General features: G+C 37.5%; 1 protein-coding gene across 1 annotated transcript in view; it reads right to left on the bottom strand.

The window, feature by feature from the left end:
* Positions 1-919: 919 nt before the first annotated feature.
* LOC124721923 (protein-associating with the carboxyl-terminal domain of ezrin) overlaps positions 920-20,190 on the bottom strand; it is a 79,150-nt gene continuing 59,879 nt past the window's right edge. Inside the window, 3 exon segments of the mRNA XM_047247076.1 lie at positions 920-2,119; positions 11,817-11,975; positions 13,555-13,695. Coding sequence (XP_047103032.1) covers positions 1,748-2,119; positions 11,817-11,975; positions 13,555-13,695 — 672 coding nt within the window. The 3' untranslated portion in view covers positions 920-1,747.

Below are 20,190 nucleotides of genomic sequence, written 5' to 3'. Positions count from 1 at the left end.
TTTTGTAAGTGTCAGCCAGTCACATTTCCCTGTGTTTTCTCTTAGCTCTCCTGTGTGGTAGTTTTATGTATAGCTACTTTCTCTCCTAATTGGTTTTAGAGCATGTGACACTGAGTGACTGTGTAGTCATTTCAAGTGCACGAGTGTACAAACAATTTTGTTTATCTCCACATTTGTTTCTTTTGATAAATGCAAGGGCATTTTGATGACCTCGCTGTTGGGTACGCCTGAGGGAGATGTTTACTCTTGAAGTTGTGAGAATGCTTCTTCCGTGAAGAGTCGAGAAATATGTAAATTCCTCCCACAAATATCTTCTGAAATGACTGCAACAGTAAAATTAGAGAATTCAAGCTCATAAAAGCAGTCTTCCAACAAACCAGACATGAATGCAACAGGAAACAGTGAAATGATAGTGGTAACACCACACACCATATGGTGGGTCATGCTGTATAATTTAGTTGTACTACTAGTATTGCTTCTTGTTGATTGAGTTGTTGCTGCACAATGCCACTGCAAATATGATCCACTGCAAATATGATTGGCCTCATTGTTGTTAACTCAATTTTTATGTCATTAATCCCAATTCTGTACATTACTTTTTGCGATTCATCTTCAGTCAATAATTACTGAAATATCAAGAAATGGGAGGAAAAAAAGATCACACTGATCATGGGAGATAGTAGGTAACATAGTGGTTTCAGTCAATGGACATACCACAAGGTTGAAAATAAAAGGGAGCTTGAGGTTTGGCATTCTGTGTAGAGTGTGGTCATTAGAGGTAGTGCAATAGGTGGATTTGAATCCAAAGCCTCCCCATAATGTGTCCACTGAATCAGCTAACCTGCCACCTTGCTTGGTCACAAATGAGGCTATAGTCTTATGCATTTCTTTTGGGACTTGAGAGGCAACATTACACAAGTGGATGTGGGAGGGTTTTTATTTACATTCACCATCAAAACTGAAGCTATTATATAGTATCTGTACAAGTTCTGGCAATTTACATCTGACCAAATAGTCACACCACCACCTAAATAAGTTGGAACTGTACTAACTTTTGTGCTTAGTCTTAATCTTCTGACCTCTGCAATAACAACACATTACAGATGTATCAATTGGCATAATTATACTGATATTACCATCTTCAATGCACCATGAACTATCTTCTTCACTAGACTGTTCTTGTACCATAACTACAAATCCAATAACTTATAATGTTGGAGACTTTCCTTAAGATTATTTCAAAATTTTGTTTAAATTCACAGTACGCTAATCAAAGAATGACATTTAACTTTTTTGTAGTAATGATGTGTTTTTATCTCTGTTTAACAGATGTAGTTCACACCTTTAAGAAAGACATACAATCACTTAATAATAAGGCACTGGATCACTTTTGGCTGTTTACAGACACTTATTAATGCACTGCCTGGAACACTTCATAAAATAATTAAAGAAAATGTTGACACAACATTCTCACAATAAGCAGTAGTTCTCTCAAAACCAATTTCTTTGTTTTAGCTATGTTGTTCAAAAATATTATTTTCATATATCTCAAATTCACACAAGGAAGTTGTTATTACATTGCCAAACAATTAGGAAATACTATCATGTCGTAACACAAGCAACCACTTCTGCAATGAACAAATCATACTTCATGAATTTTTTTAAACAAATGGCAGTCATTACATCTGGAGGTTTTATTTGTAGCACAACATACATTTACAAAACTATGTTTTCATTTGTTTTGTAACTAAGTCACAATTGTATTTTCTAGGTCATCTTTGTGACTTTCATTGTTGTCCCAGTCAACTATGTCATCACCCCAACCGTCACTTTCGGCCAACCACTTATCATGCTCTGAAGTATCAACAGCAAAGAGCCTGGAAGTAACCCCATGAGTCTGCATACCATGTTCAATGTCCTGATCTATCTGTGCAACTGGTGGCTTCGATATTACTGGCTCCATATCCTGGAAATAGTTGAATTCATCTTGACTGCTGGTAGGAGCACTTTTAATATCCAGGAACGAGATATCATGTAATGTCTGTGATGGTTTCTCTTGATGCCTAGTGGATGGCTTTGGTTTCTCTTCTAATACAGAATCTGGAACATTAATCTCTCCCTGAAACAAAAACAAAATATTTCAGTCTTATCAACATAGTGCACAATCTCTTCATCTTAGATTACATTTAAATACAAAAATAACCCATAATGAAGGGTAGTTGGCCAAGTACAAAGAGAAAATGTAATTGAATCTTTATCAGTAAACAGTACAAAGTTAATGTGATTCATCAATTTAGGGTAATTATTAAATCCATAAAACATTTCAAAAAATCAGTACATACAATCGTCAAGTACAATGTAACAAATGGTACAGTATGTGAATGTTTATAAATGTTCCGGGTGTGTCTACACTTCTTCACACAGCACACATCTAATCAGACCAATTCTGCCCACATTCGACCCCACAGTGACAGTGTGAACTGCTGCGAAGCGGTGTAGCAAATCTCCAAAGTTCTATGGTCGACGTGGAATATAAATGCTATCCTTGATGTAATCCCACAAAGAAAAAATAATTCAAAGCATCAAGTTCAGGAATGACAGTGGCCACTGGAGTAGTGTCAGATCAACAGCCTCAACATGACTTATCCTTCAATGTGGTAACATCTCGTTCAGGTAATCTCATACGCAATTGTGGAAATGTGAAGGGACACCATCTTGTTGAAACCTGAAATCCCTGCTATCAGTTTCAAGATGTGGCATTAGCCACAACTGCAGCATTTCAAGATAGGTGATACCAAAGGCTGTCCTCCAAGAGAAGAAAAATACATAAACTGTCTTGCTGGACACAACACAAAACAAATTAACTTTCTCAGAATTCTGGGAATGATTGACAGTTGCATGTGGATTTTCTGTCCCTAATATGTGGTGTTATGTCAGTTGACCTTTCCCAAAAGATTAAAAGTGGCTTCATCACTGAAGATTAATTTGCTTGCAAAATTGTCATTTTCAAGATGGTTCTCTGCGTATCAATGCAAAACTGCAGAGGGTGCAATTTGTTGTCATGGCTTATGGTTTGCAGGAGCTGCAAATTCACTCTCAATCACTTACACAGGATTTTCCACACTGCTGGCTGAGGGATGTTAGGACTTCATATAGTCACATCCCTCACAAGGTCCACTGTCTGTTGTGACAGGCCTGGTCGGCCTGAACATTGTGCATCACACAAACAGTCATCCTCTTCTGGTGTGCTGGGAAAGTTGGAATGGATAGCTCTGCCCACTGCCAATCAGTAATGTGTGTGCAAATTCCTACACATAAAATGCTTCATCTGCCTGGTTTACCATGTATTAAAGTGATAGATTGTGTTTGCATGTGACAAAAATAAAACAATAAAATATGTACTCAATTAGTAATGCACGGTATTTTGACAGTTTGTTTAATGTGAATTTGAGGAAAATGGTATGTGAATTTGAGGAAAATGGTACGATGATCTACATAGTTGTGGCATAAACCAAGTAGTTTGACACAAATCTAGTATATATACATAGCATTAACAAAAAGGTTCCACAAAATGTTGATTCATTTCAACTTCTAATTTGGGTCCCATATTTTTATTTTGGAAATCTGGTCGCACTAGACTACGGAAACTGACGACAAATGGGCAACTGGCTCAAATCCTATCTACAGGACAGGCAACAGAAAACAGTGTTAGATGGTAAAAACAAGCAGGTAGGATGGGACGAGTCTGACTGGGGAACAGTACATTATGGATTCCCACAAGGTTCTGTCCTTGGTCCCCTTCTACTTCTCATATATACACTCACGTTCAGAAAAAACAGAACACCTTGAGAAAGACTAGAAATAGGAAGTTCACATTCACACGACATATACCTTAGCATGTTCTAAAGAAATGATTAGCATTTTGTCACCTCGATTCAGCACGTATCCTGTTGCCTAGTAAGCACAGGGTTCTCTATGGGCCCCGATAACTTGTTCCACACGTGATGGCATCAACAAGTATAAAGTGCAAATGGTGTCCTGTTTTATAGCCACCCATGCTGCATTCACCTGGTTCCACAGTTCATCTGTGGTTGTTGGCACTGGGTCGCCAATCATAAATGTGTGGGATAAGGTGAAATGTGGAAAGGGTACGGCTACGGATCACAGGATATCAATCACATAGGTCAAACTGGTCACAGTGCCCTGGACACGCACCAACAGTGACTTGGAGTTGTACCCAATATCATCCCACACCATAAGGCCTCGAGTTGGCTCTGTATGTCTTGCACGAATGCAATCACTGAGATGCCGCTCCCCCTAACTGCAGCAAACCAAAAAGCGGCCATCATTTTCCAAAAAACAGAGCCTGGACTCATCCAAAACACTATCTGATGCCATTCCTTTCCCCAGCAACATTGTTCAATACAACACTGCCATCTAGCACGTTTCTGCATGTTAGTCAAAGGTTGGTGGAGGAGACAGCGATGTGCATGTAACCTACGCCATAATAAACAGTAATGGACTGTCACCCCTGATAGTGTACAACGTGTTAAACTTTCCCATGGTTGCGCCAGAGCTGGAAAGGAAGCAGATCTGACATGCAATACCATTTGGATGAGGTGTCTATCTTCTCGAGGGTGGGCTGGGTGGTGCGATGTGACCCATCTTGTCTTGTCCTACAGCCTTCTGTGAATCATTCTGACACACAACATGAGAGTATAAACGACCTACCACTGTCCTCAAACAAAGCAAGCAACTTTACAATGTTTGCAAATGACACAAATATTGTGACAGACAATAAAACATCCACCGAGCTAGAGTTAAATGCCAACCAATTACTTGCAGATGTTCTGAAATGGTTTACAGTAAATGCTGTATCAGTAAACTTCACCAAGACCAATAACATTCATTTCCATTCTGGCCACAAAAGCCCACAGAAGATAAACATTGCACATGAGAGCCAGCAGACACAGAGGGTACACTGCTTGAAATTCTTAGGCGTCTACATAGATAGCACTCTTAACTGGGAATGCCACATCCACCAAATCCTGAAAAGGCTTAGCTCAGCAACATTTGCCATCAGAATAACTCCCAAAATTGAGGACATCAGTGCCTCAAAATCTGCTACTTTGGCTACCTCCATTTACTTATTTGTTGCCTCCAAGAACCTTATGTTGTAATCTTTTTAAGCAAATAAGGCTACGAGCCACAACCTCAAATATCTCTTTCATGCTTCACAGTCACCTTCAATATGAAATGAATGTCATCCCATCATAACAAGAAGGAAATGTGCTATGTACTGTAACTTGGGGAAAACACAAAAAAATCTCTGGTGCAAAAAGATGTAAAATACATAAGCACAAAAATCTTCAACCCACTTTCAAGTAGTATTACATGTCTATGATGTAATAATATACTATTTAAAAACAACCTAAAGGAGTTCTTGCTCGGAAAAAGTTTTTACTCTCTAAATGAATTCTTTATCATAGTAACATAAAATAATTTCTGTGTATTACTGCTTTAATTTACCTTGCTGCTTTAATTACATTAATTTGTGTTCTCTAAGTTAAGATCATTTTTTTTACTTTTATAAATATCTGTTAAGATATAATTTTCATATATTACCTAAACACCTGTTTGTAAGTTTAATTAGAACTTACTTATAGTCATTTATTATTATTATTTTCTAATTTGTATTCTTAATCTGCATTTGTGATTCTGTTTGACTCATTCCACATCCATGCATTACCAAAATTTATCTACAAGATAGGTATTGTAATAAATAAATACACTGAGGTGGCACCCTGAGTCATGGCTAATAATGTTTTCCATGATATTGACTTCAACTGATTATGTTAAATAATGGAATCCTAAGGTTTGCATCAGTACCTTCGACTGATTGAAATCCATGGAGTGTTGTGTCTCCAAGCAAATGCTTACTGACCACCACTGATGTGCCCAGTTGGCCTAAGAGTGAGTGACTGCACACGCACGCATTCGTGTGTGTGTGTGTGTGTGTGTGTGTGTGTGTGTGTGTGTGTGTGTGTGTGTGTGTCCATGCACACTCGACTTTGGTATTCCAAGCAGCATCCTTGCACAACTTTGACAGTGGACTGCAGTTACACTTCATTGCAAATCACTATTGACACTGGGGAAATATAAGCACATGTCACATGCTTGTCATAGGAACAAATGTATCACTAGTCAATAATGCTTCTTACCAGGTGCCGCTGGCAGTAATACATACGTTCCTACTATTTACTGGATGTGACAACATAAAGCATCACAATACCAATGTTATTTTTCAATACTCTCAATGTGTGCAAACAATTTCTCCCAGTCTTCTACAGTTTTTTTTTTTTTTTTTTTTTTTTTTTTTTTTTTTTTTTTTTTTTTGCAGCTTTGTGTATATCTTTAATAGTGTTCTGTGAAATACTTTGGATGACTACTTCTGGAAAGTACTTTGTGGAATACAAATCATGGAAGGCATAAAAGTAAAAACCCTTCATATAGCTGAGGTGCTGAACAGCTGATAGGGACATAAAGAAAATTGAAATTGTTACCAAGCTTTCAGACAATGTCCTCCTTCAGAGCTAACTAGTACGGAATATTCTCTCTCTCTCTCTCTCTCTCTCTCTCTCTCTCTCTCACACACACACACACACACACACTGGATGTCAGGTGGCATTCCTCTGATGTTTCTACAGATCTTTTCAATTCTATTTTTACTATATGTAGGTGCAATGTGCCGAAGCAAAGACTGCTCATAGGGTGGAAGACAAACCCCAGATTAATACAGTGTGAAGTTCAATTGATGGTGAAAGCAAACATAGAGAATCATCAGCACTTTTGGCAGCGATGAGTGCAGCTCATATGCCGTGCCAGGTTGTTTTCACATTTGTTTCTGCATCTGCTTTTCGTTAACATCCAAGAAATGTGAAATTCACTAATTCTTAGTGAAAAATATGGTATACTCTTCTTCTGCTGATATGCCTATGTCACCAACCGTTTCAGACACCTTTATTCACATATCACCCAATTCCGTGACATCTTGCTTGTAGGTCATCCTCGAAATAAGTATGGCACATCCGATTCAGTAACCCATTTTCTAACTATTGAAAACAAAGAAGCAGACCCTCCATAAATGATAGTTGGGTGAATTTCCAGTGTCAATAACATTTTCAATATGAATTTTATGACACTACGTAGTTCCTCTTTATGCATTTGAATGAAATGGACTAAACATGAACAACGGATGGTGTAAACCACTCACACTGCATAGTTAGGGCACTAGTGATAGACAGACACATAAACATGACAAAATGCACAGTTAAGATTTTAGACAACACAGTAACAAAAACACAGAATGTCTGTTGGTTCTGAGGAAAGACATTATTCAATAGATTCCAACTTAATTATACTCCTGTCTACCGCTTAATGCCTCAACTACACAGGAACTGTTACCTTTACTCCTTCCATTGTTTATCTTCCACACATACAGTACTATATCATCATCATCATCATCAATAACCACAACGTTAAAAAGTCCCATAACAAAACTATTATTCAGATAAAGCTGACATTTTATTTACTGTATTTACTCGAATCTAAGCCACACTTTTTTCCGATTTTTGTTATCCAAAAAACCGCCTGCGGCTTAGAATCGAGTGCAAAGTAAGTGGAAGTTCTGAAAAATGTTGGTAGGTGCCGCCACAACTAACTTCTGCTGTTGAATATATGTAGCGCTACACAGGCATACTTTGCAGGCACAAAGATAAATACTGGCGCCAAAACCTCTATGTCAGTAAAAAAAAAAAAAAAAAAAAGGCTAGAAGACAAGCTTTTTTCTCCACCCCAAGTTTCAACTACTGCATTTTCACACATTATTCAACAAAGTACATAGAAATTCCATATGCTACATCTTCGAGTGTAGTAGCCTTTCAAATATTCGTAGCAACAGAAATAAATTTCTTTACACAAAAATACCAACAATGCACAAGGCTTTAGGATTGTTGCACGAGTTGATACGCTGGGGGGCTCATTAAGATTTCACATAGCGGCACCTATTGCTTCGTGGAGTTTTGTGAAGAACTTTCATTAAGGTGCCAAATTCAAGTTGGGAGTTATTTCTTTTGCGGAAAAAAGTTCTAATCATGCTGCAGGTCTGCAATACGGGATTGATGAGAGCAACGTCAGGCGATGGTGACTGCAGAGAGACAAATTATTTGAATGTTCAAGTAGCAGGAAAGCATTTAGTTGGCCAAAGTGTGACCGATATCATGCACTAGAAGTGATTTTAAATGAATTTGTTAAGGAATAGCATCAGAAATTCCTGCGCGTGAATGCCGAAATTTTAAACATTAAGGCACATGAAATTGCCAGAGAGCAAAAAATCGAAAATTTTAAGGCTAGTCGCAGCTGGATTGTGTTTATGAAGTTCTGGGGTTTTTCACTTCGGAGGTGAACTTCAGTTGCACAGAAGCTGCCGAAAAATTATGAAGAAAAACTTGTGGAATTTCAGCGCTTCCTAATTAGGCAGCGCACAGAAAAGCAATACTTTCTTGGTCAGATAGGAAATGCTGACCAAACTCTTGTATATTTTCACATGTCGTCAAATTATACGGTTGATGCCAAAGGAAAGAAAGACATAAGTGTTCTTACATCAGGGGGGTGAAAAACAGCGGATGTTCGTCATGCTTGCTTGCACAGCAGATGGACGTAAATTACCCCCATTCATAGTTTTCAAGCAAAAGACTTTACTGAAATTGGAAGTGTTTCTAAAAACTGTAATTGTATGAGCAAATGAAACTGGGTGGTTTTCGGAGGACATGGTGCTGGAATGGATTGGGCGTGTGTGGAATCTTTGTCCTGGCACAATGCTTGGTTTATGCAGTCTGTTGGTATTAGATGGGTACGCAGGCCATACAACACCTGTAGTAAAATGAAAATTAGAGGAAAGCAAAACGGACTTGGCAGTAATTCCAGGTGGGATGACTTCAATTCTGAAATCACTTGATGTCTGTCTGAATAAACCATTAAAGAGAAAGCTTAAACGCATGTACACAGACTGGCTTTCGAAAAGCGACAGACAACTGACACCAACAGGACGTGTAAAACGTGCAAGTTTGTCAAAAGTGCATCAATGGTTTTATGATGCATGGAAGTGTATTCCAAATCAGACTGTGCAACAAGCATTTAAAAAATGTTCGCTATCCAATGCACTAGATAGTATGGAGGACGATGCTCTGTATGAAGAAATGAGCAACAAAGTATCGAGTGATAGCAATTCAGAATCATGACTGAGATTTTAAACATTTCATATAAGATATATTACAAACCTAATAAAATTTTGTTTTAAATTTCATTGTTTAATTTCTAAGTGATTTTCATTCTTATTTTATAAGTGTTGCACAGGATAGAAAAGTGTGGAGAGCTGCATCAAGCCAGTCTACGGACTGAAGACAACAACAACACACACTGCATTTGAACTCATCACTAAAAATCTACTACAAAAATCCGACTGGCAAGGCTGTTTGTGATGTATGTCAACATGGCCAACTCTACATTCTGAATTTTTTCCTACCTGTGACAAGAGACAGTTGCTAATAGGAACTTTTATGAATCATGAATCGCATGCTGTATTCTCTTCACTATAAGAATAATACGAATGTAAACATTATGCCACGTACTCTTTCGTGTTTACTGCTATCTCATTTAAATCCTATCTGCCTAATCAACTATGAAACTAGAGTGAGATAACAGCAAATGCGGAAGAATATACATATCATGTCATGTTTATATTCGTATTATTCTTATACTGAATAGTGATACAGTCAAAAATGAAGCACGAGAACTGACTAGATTTTTAAATCTAAGATGACTCATTTCTGTGCAGAATTAATGTACTAAAGAGGCGTCTGCAAAGATTTTCAAACGGAGAAACATTTTTGCTAAACTCTCGTTCAGAACATCTATCATAAGCAGTCTATTATTTGGTTTTTGTTGATCATTATCACAGAAAGCAGCAGTGTAAGTAACAACAAATAGCAGTCTCTTGTCATTGTTTCACTAATGAGACAATTCCTCTCTTTTTTTATTGTAAGCAGCGGTAGCACGCACAAAAGTAAGCCGTACCGCAAGCGGCGACAAGTCGTAAACACTCATTATCAGAATGCGACAAACAACGCATGACAAGGTATGATAGTGCATTTTCAGTTTAGAGTGTTGTAAACACCTATAACAAAGAGAATGGCTCTTATCACATCAAAGCAAAATAAGCAATCGATTCAAACCAGACAAAGCACGTGAAAAAGGAAGGGTAACCGTATAAATACAGACGAAGCATTATAACAAAGAGAATGGCTCTTATCACATCAAAGCAAAATAAGCAATCGATTCAAACCAGACAAAGCACGTGAAAAAGGAAGGGTACCCGTATAAATACAGACGAAGCATCTGATGCATAACAATGGCTACCTAGTAAAGCTTAAATGCTAAGCTTATGGCTTGAACCAAACTACTGTAGCTGTATCTTCATCCACTCGACCTAAACTGTGTATCACGCTACAATGGACTAGCTCTGTTTCGATTTGGAGGTGCGGTCTAAAACTGCCCTTTCCCCTTGAATTTCGAGTCTCAAATTTCAGGTGCGGCTTAGATTTGGGAAGTTTTTCCCCTTGATTTTGAGTCTTATTTTTCAGGTGCGGCTTAGATTCAAGTGCAGCTTAGATTCAAATAAATACGGTATGTTATTACACAACATGTATGAACATAATTAAAACAAAATGTTATGGTTATCAACAGCATTTTTATGACAGGCCTGTAAAGTTTCTCCTTATCATGTGTACAAAACATAACAATGAAAGTTACAAATGAAACCTAAAAAACTTAGCTGGCAGTGCTGTGATTTCGAATCTTCACATAAAGTAGCTCATGAACAGACAGAAAAACATTTTCATAGCTCACAATTAAGCATACATTTTTCATTATTTCTTTATCATTAAAAGTCAAGCTTAATGAATGAGATGTAAGAGAAAATTTAAGGATAATCACAGCCTGCAGTTGATGTTATTATTAAAGGAAATTACTTAGGATGTGGTAGAAATAGCTCCCACATTTTCAGAGGCTGCTGACAAATTGTGGAAGTCAATAAGGTAATGAAAAAAGAACACAAAAATTTCTTTTATTTACCAGGAGTAACACATACAATTCTTATTATAGGCAATTTTAATAGTAACATTGGCCAAGGGGCCTTCATTGTTAATGTATGCAGCTACAAACAAAACTTTTGATACATATTGTCAACATCCACTCTGAAGACCCCTTGCACATGTCCAATGTACAACAAGTATTTAGTCCTTACTTTAAGAAATGGTGTTACAGCAATTTTGACACAAGATCACGATTGACCACTGTTTTGTGCAGCCCAGCTGAATTAATCTGCAGTGAACTTTTAGTGCAATATATGACTGTGTCATTGTATGCATTTCTCATCATTAATTCTCAGTTTTGAGTTAAATGTTCCTTGGTCACATGACCTGTCAGCATGTTGATATTACTAACACAGCCAGTAGTTTTTCTAAGACAATTTATGAGAAAAGCAATTTCAGTGAAATAACAAATTCTTCCAACATGAAAATAGAGACTGAATATTTGCAGTACTAATAGCTAAGTATGAGAATATTATCTATATACGTAGAAATAAATCAAGGAAAATGAGTTAGTAAGTTATATATGAGATATGGGTAAATAAAATAACTTACAACCCTCATCCCTACACACACACACACACACTGCAAGAGCACAGTATAACTTACATTGTTTTCCCAGTCAGACCAAACAGCAGTTTCCTCATCTGAAGAGCTATGATCTTCTCCACCGTCAGGGGAAGGTCTCTCAGAAAGCTGCACATCACAGCTAGTAATACCATTTGGATCACACTGTAGCTGTGTGGCTCTGGACTGATGGCCCACAACCTGTGTAAATTAAAAGATAATGCAACCAGGTTCACTTCACACGCACACTATCCACCCTTTTCTTAGAACGAATAGTTCAAGCTTAAGCAAATGTAAATCATCATTCCTTTAGAATAGGCATAAAGTAAAATTGTACTTTACCTATTTTAAATATCACCAGAGAAACTGTACATAATTCCTCATTTTTATAGATCTGAAGGCTTGTATTACACATTTCATGGGCTGAAGGTGGTGGTATCCCACCATTCAGTAATACTGATGTGTAAAAATATAGTTAAAAATTCTTGTAAAGGATTTTTGGCTTTTGGCTTCTGCATCCAAATAGCCTGCAAAAGAATAATATACAGAAGATTTCTTTCTTCTTTTTTTTTTTTTTGGGAAGGACCTCATCAACCAAAAGTTTGTTTCACAAGCTTTTTCCATCTCATTCTGTCTAATGTGTCCTAGTACCTTAGAACCAAGGAACATGTACATGTGTCTGCTATCCATAGTTGCTTCAGATACCAGTAGAGTGCCACCAACCTCAACAAGAAATTGTGCAGCAGCCTCTACCAAATGCTTTATATCCTCCACTTAGCTTTGGGTTGTGCTAATTGTTTTCTTATTCTGAAATAAGTGAAGAGACTGCTCTGGCAAATAACAGGATTCAAGTATGATTCCCACAACACCAGAAATGACTAGCAATTCCTATTACAATGTGAGAGTCCTGCTTTCAAAGAAGCATAATACATGGGTGTAGGGTGCCTGCCTATGAGAGGAGGCAGATAATATTCTCCCTCAGATCTCTGGTCTGAGTTCTCATTTGTTTATGCTTCTGGCCAACTGCCTCTTTATGGTGTCCGCACCATAGCAACTAGAAAAAAAAATCTATCAATATGTTTGAATGTCTCAAAAATCTTCCTGTAGAGCATCAATAGAGTTATTTATGGTTCTATTTCCACTCTAAATACCTTGTAAGTTCTATCTGTAGTGTTGTCACATGTGGGGTCACATGACTACAAATGCCAACAAAAGGTCACTGCACTATGTTAATCAGAGCTTTGATGTTACAGATTCAAAATCAATATTCCACAGATTCTGCAATTATCGCAATGGATAGAAAATAAAAATAGTGTCAAGAAAACTTATATAATGTCAAGAACAACCTTAAATCAGAGAAGCACACTGTTTTACAGAGGGAAAATGCTGATTTCTTCTTCTTATTATTATTAACAAAAATATTCATTTTCTTGCAGCTTAATTAGAGCCAAAAGAAGAAAATAAGCAAAGAACGTCTCAGAAAAAACTCTGTTGACAGTTTTTCAAAAGCAATCATTCCAATCAAAAACCTCTTATTATACAGAATAAAAAGTATTTATTCTCTTTCAACAGTATTTTTAAGTTTCTAATGTTGTTACGAGGGCAATAATTATGTGATGATGTCCACTTAAAACAGGCAAAACCCATTATAAAATCAAATTGTGTGTGGCTTGAAGTCATTTTATCTGTATATTATACAATAAATTTTCTCTGTTCAACTTTTATAAAAGATTTTAACTAACTTCAACATTAGTGCTAACACATGTTGATGTATACACACCAGTGGCCGACCATCAGTAAACAGCCGGGCCCGTTTTCCTCCTATGACAGCTGCTGCACCCAGTACAGGAACCAGTTCAGCAAGTGCACAAAGTGTTGCCGTTACTAATAGGTCATTTGTATCCTTTATTCCTACCAACAACTGAAAAATTATAATTTAATTAACTTACAGTATGAGGACAAGAGTATTAAATTATACACTTATGAAATTTGTTATTAACAATCCGAACGAAATCAAAAGTGATAGCAGTGTACACGGCTGCAACACTAGGAGAAAGGATGATCTTCACTACTCAAGGTTAGATTTAACTTTGTCTCACAAGGGGGTAAATTATGCTGTCACAAAAGTCTTTCGTCACGTACCTAATAGCATCGAAAGTCTGACAGATAGCCATATAGCATTTAAAAGGAAATTAAAAGAGTTTCTTAATGGCAACTCCTTCTACTCATTAGATGAATTTTTTGATATAGCAAGCGGGTAATTTCCCCAAACACACAAAAAATAAAAAAATTAAAAAATTAAAAATATTAAGTGTTATGTAATGTTTTCTGTAATGTAATATCTTGTATAGACACTTTTTATTAACCTGACACTTTCCACATCATTACGAAGTGTTGTATTCATGATCTATGGAACAAGTACTAATCTAATCTAATTACACAATATTAATACAATAAAAAATTGAATTGTAACAGAATCATTTTGGATTGTTCTCTACTCTACAAACAATTTATAAATACAATTGGGAAGGTGAAAAATCTAAGAATTTAGAGCTAGTGACCATATGGTTATGAACACTCATTTATAGACATGGATAATTATTATGAAATATATGACTTTTCTCCCTACACACTTCTGTAAAAGAACACAATAATCAAAAAACAACTTTAAATTTGAACTTAATTGTTCTTACTCAGGCAGTAACAGGTATCCAATTTCTGTAAATTCAATATATTTCTCTAAAATTTATCACACTTAGCACCTTACAGACTGCACAGGCTGACATAGAAGCTGAGATACCACCAGTACTACATACAGCACAACCTCATTTTCAAGTGCTCATTTCCCTAATGATGCACAAGTCTTCCATAAACAGAAAACATAAATCATGCAGATAAACAGCACTGCATGCTGATAACTACAAAAATTAGCTCCCAGTTTCATACAGGTGGGGTGCCTGTACCAGTACAGTAATAGTTCAAAAGGAAGTTTAAAAGGAAGTAAAACACATTCTGTTTGTAAGGAAAGACTGCACAGCAGGTTTCTCATTCAAAGATAGCACATTTGAACGATAGTTTTTTTTTTTTTTTTTTTTTTCCTCTGAAGGAGAAGCGTGTACCAGCAGGTGTCAGAATAAATAGTGGCAGGATTTTGGTCTACTGAGACTGTGTCCGATGCTCGCATTGATCAGGATCCCATTTCTGACACCTTCAGGGTGAAGGCCACGACCTTATCTTCAACATCTCCATGACATTATCTTTCCACAAGAAAACACCAGACCAAATGTTGCCCGCAATGCTCTGGCCAGCATGTCCTCTACATATTTCACCCATTGAAAATGTCCTGTTATGGATTGTTAGGAGACTGGTACACCACCACTCACCAACCACTACAAAAAATGATATCTGGTATACATTTGAAATAGCACAGAATGATGTATCAGACTTCAAAGCTCAGTTCAACTCAGCACACAACAATGTTAGAGTCAATGTTGCTACCAGAGGTGGCAGCTCTTGTATGCAAAACTACGCACCCAATACATCCCCAAATAACCAAAAAATTTTATTGTTTATCCTTCCTACTAAACTACATACACGTAATAAGTAACATTATGTTATTCACTATTATTCCTGGTGTTGCAATTTTAATGGGCAGCAATGTAGAAGTATGTTCACTTTCGAACTGCTCCAACAGGCAGCAAGAGTCTCTATCACTCACATCAGTTTCTCCCTATTTCTGTCAAAGTGAGGTCCTTTAACTTTAAACTCGTAGGTATATCTACTTTCCAGGAGCTTCCTTCACTCATTTCCTCTCATTTTTCAACAATACTTTCCCCTTATTCTTTCTCTTCATCTCCTGCCATCTACTTAATTAACATTGTGCTAACTGGAGAGGGAGTAGGAGCAGCTACTCATTTTGGGTGATGATTCATCCTGTCGCATGCCAGAAGTAATTTCTGGGAATTGTACATTCATCCGACTGCTGTGAGTAGATGCATTAATGCGTGTGTGTGGCTTTGTTTGCCTGTGTCCACTTACACTAAAAAAAAAAAAAAACCTGCAAGCTCAGGAGGTAGTCAAGTTCTTGTGCTGTTACTTGTGACTGTGTGTTGCACATCAATTATCAGTAGATGAGTTATGCCTCTCCTTACTTTGACTAATGCTTTCTATCCTGTAACAAAAGCTAAAGTATAGTAACAACATGGAAATCAGACTGTAACCTTGAAATATATTAGTCTTATTGAAGCCCCACCTAATTAGGTATGCCGATACATATTTATACTCTACTTTCACCACATCACAAACTAACTGCAGTAGTCCTTGAGAAAAAGTTCTATAATCCCTTTTTTACCAGACTGTTAATCTTTTTGCTCATGAAATAATGCAACTGACAAAGTAACACACTTCTTTAACAATGTTATATCTACAAAAGTTTTACTTCCTAAAACAGTTTGCACACAGTTTTCTTGATGAAAATTCAGTATAATATTATCTAGAATAATGCCATGCTCTGGTGATAATATACTTTGTAAATCACAGTGTGGGCATGAAATAGGTTGCTCACATGAAAATGCCATTTACGTTTTCACTCAAAGCACTTAATGTTTTAAAAAGCAGGATTACATTAGGCTTTTTTTACTTGTTCAAAGCACCTGACAATGAATCACATCTGTTTGTCAAATAGAGGCTTTAATAGCATTTGTGATTTACCAGAAGACTGATTCACATTGAAAGTGGCAAGTGAAATGAAGAAAGCTGCACTAATTATATCACCTAATGTAGACAGGAAAACGTTCTGACTAAGCTGAAAAGAGATGGATGGCTTTAGTTTCAGGGATGGAACAGCATGACAAACAACCCCCATTTCTCAAAGTAGTGGGATGAATGTACTTAAAATGGACTAAATACTACCAGACCTATTATTAAATTGTCACCAGAATGAATCTCTCAGTCTGCAGAATAAAACACTGTGCTGGACTAGGACTCGAAACTGGAACCTTGCCATTTGTGGATAGTACTCTTATTAACCGAGGTATTAACTCTAAGCTCATGAAATACCCACGGTGTTCCAGTTCTGTCAACACCTTTCTCCTACTATCCTAAGTTCACAGAAACTGAGCTAGCACGACTAAAAGAAAGAACATTGCAGAGAAATGGCTTAGCTGTAACATAAGGATTATTTGCAGAATGAATCTTTGACCTTGCAACAGAGAGTAAATTCCCATATGCTTTTAAACATAACTCAATAAGACCCCTACCAAGGAAAGGCATTCTTAAACATCCCTCCAATACTAAATCAATACCTATTCTTGCAGCATTGTCAAAGATACCTTTGTACAATGAATAAATACTTGTGGATGAGTGAGACATTTACTATCAATCAATCAGGTTTTCAGAAACATCACAGTGCAACAACTGATAAATAAAACCAAACTTGCTCTGGGTTGACAAAAAGCACTGTATGTGCCACTCAACTTCAGTAAGTCTTTCAACATTATCGATTTGAACATAATAACTGTAAAATTTAAAAAAAACTTATGATTCTCTATTATGGGTTATAATAGTATCCACATTTAGCAGGTTTTCATCATAACATAAGGAAAATAATACAAACATCACTATAGAGGGACAAAACAATAGTGCGCCTCAAGGCAAACTAAAGCAGATCATAACTTTAAAATTGGTGCAGAGAAAATCAAAACAGTAACTCACTTCACTTATTTTCGAACCCTGCTAACTACAAAACAGTGTTACAGAAGAAATAAATGGAAGAACACAAAAAAGATAATATATGTTATTTTGCTTTACTGGAAGTATTAAAAAGCAAACTTATTTCAAAAAGTTCAGAGATTTGCATATAAAACTCTTATCATACGTGCTCTGTCATAAGTTTATGAGACATGGACGTCGACACTGACAAAATCAGAAGGAGCATCTACACCTACATCTACATGACTACTCTGCAATTCACATTTAAGTGCTTGGCAGAGGGTTCATCGAACAACAATCATACTATCTCTCTACCATTCCACTCCCGAACAGCGCGCGGGAAAAACAAACACCTAAACCTTTCTGTTCGAGCTCTGATTTCTCGTATTTTATTTTGATGATCATTCCTACCTATGTAGGTTGGGCTCAACAAAATATTTTCGCATTCGGAAGAGGAAGTTGGTGACTGAAATTTCGTAAACAGATCTCGCTGCGTCAAAAAACTTCCATCCCAACTTGCGTATCATATCTGCCACACTCTCCCCCCTATTACGTGATAATACAAAACGAGTTGCCCTTTAAGAATCCTTAAAAGAAAAATTTTGAGGAGGATACTTGGCAGGATTCAAGTTAAGAACGCAGTGGACTGGAGAATATTAACAAACAAAGAAGTATTATGCCCTACACTGAAGTGCTAAAGAAACTGGTATAGGCACGCATATTCAAATATAGAAATATGTAAACAGGCAGAATACAGTGCTGTGGTTGGCAACACCTATATAAGACACCAAGTGTCTGGCGCAGTTGTTAGATTGGTTACTGCTTCTACAATGGCAGGTTATCAAGATTTAAGCGAGTTTGAACACCGTGTTATGGTCGACGCACGAGGGATAGGACACACCATCTCCAAGGTAATGATGAAGTTCGGACTTTCCTGATTTTCACAAGAGTACCGTGAATATCAGGAATCTGGTAAAACAACAAATCTCTGACACCGCTGTGGCCAGAAAAAGATCCTCCAAGAACAAGACCAATGATGACTGAATAAAATTCGTTCAGTGTGACAGAAGTGCAACCCTTCCACAAATTGCTCTGCAGATTTCAATACTGGGCCATCAACAAGTGTCAGCATGTGAAACATTCACTGAAATAACATCGATACGGGCTTTCGTGTACCCTCGACGACTGCACGATACAAAGCTTTACGCCTCACCTGGGCCTATCAACACTGCAATTGGACTGTTGACTGGAAACGTGTTGCCTTATCACACGAGTCTTGTTTCAAATTGTATTGAGAGAATGGACGTGTATGGGTACGGAGACCACCTCACGAATCCACGGACCCCGCATGTCCGCAAGGGACTGTTCACGCTGGTGGAGGCTCTGTAATGAAGTGGGGCATGTGCAATTGGAGTGATATGGGACCCCTGATATGTCTAGATATGACTAACAGGTGACACATACATACGCATCCTGTTTGATCATCTGCCCCCATTCATGTCCACTGTGGATTCTGACGGACTTGGGCAATTCCAGCAGGACAATGTGACACCCGAGTCCAGAATTGCTACAGAGTGGCTCTAGAAACACTCTTCTGAGTTTGAACACTTTTGCTGGCCCCTAACTCGCAGGACACGAACATTATTGAGCACAGCTGGGCTGCATTGCAACATGCTGTTCAGAAGAGATCTTCACCCCCTCATATTCTTACAAATTATGGACAGCCCTGCAGGATTCATAGTTTCAATTCTAATCTAATCTAACCTCCAGCACTAATTTATACATTAGTCGAGTCCACGCCATGTCGTGTCTGACACTTCTGTGTGCTCGTGGGGGGGCCTACACGATATTAGGCAGGTGTATCAGTTTCTTTGGCTCTTCGGTGTATACGGATAACCAGACATTCTCTATAAAATTAAAGCTAGGAGATTTCATCGAATTGGATACGCACTTTGAGCTCCACGGAGAAAGGACAAAGGACAACCCACCAAGTACGTACAGAATATACTCGAGGAAAAAGATCTCTCGGAAGACCGAGAGTATACTACTATGACAACAAAAGAGAAGATGTGAAAATATTACATATGGTGAATTGGTAAATTAAATGCCAAAAGATGGCAGAGCATTGTGACATTAGTAGCAAATAGTTTTCATAGCTTGTGAAACTTGCAGCTGCTAATAATAATAATGGAAATGGCACTTGTACCCTCTCACTCGACTACGTGGTTGACCTCGACCGTATCTGGATGTCAGATCATAAAACGTAACTGGCCCTATAAACAATATTACTGATCTTCAGGCTTTTTATGAATGGGCCAGGAAACTGAGACTTCAGCTGAATCCTACCCAGTCACAAGCAATCCTTACACCTCAACAAACACTCAGCAGCTTACACTTGTGAAAATTCCTTCCCCGTGTCATTCTGAAGAACACAAAAATCACGTTTTAGTTTATATGTCAGATACCTCAGTGTACAACTGGACAAAAACTGGAACTTCAGTGAAAATAGCTGCTGTGGGCTGGGAGGTACAGGGTGTTTCACATATACCACAAGTACTACTTCCGACACTGCACGACTATCCGGCCCTTTCTCAAACAGTTTAGCAGGTGTCATATCGATTTTAGCTGAGAATAAACTAAATAAGAGAAGGGCGGTCTTCGGAAAAAAAATAATAATAAAGAAAATTGTTGCATTCGTGCTGATATC

The sequence above is a fragment of the Schistocerca piceifrons genome, chromosome X (genome assembly GCF_021461385.2).
Source record: "Schistocerca piceifrons isolate TAMUIC-IGC-003096 chromosome X, iqSchPice1.1, whole genome shotgun sequence".
In the NCBI taxonomy this organism is placed as follows: domain Eukaryota; kingdom Metazoa; phylum Arthropoda; class Insecta; order Orthoptera; family Acrididae; genus Schistocerca; species Schistocerca piceifrons.
Note: the sequence above shows the minus strand (reverse complement) of the source record. Positions and strands in the feature narration are given on the sequence as shown.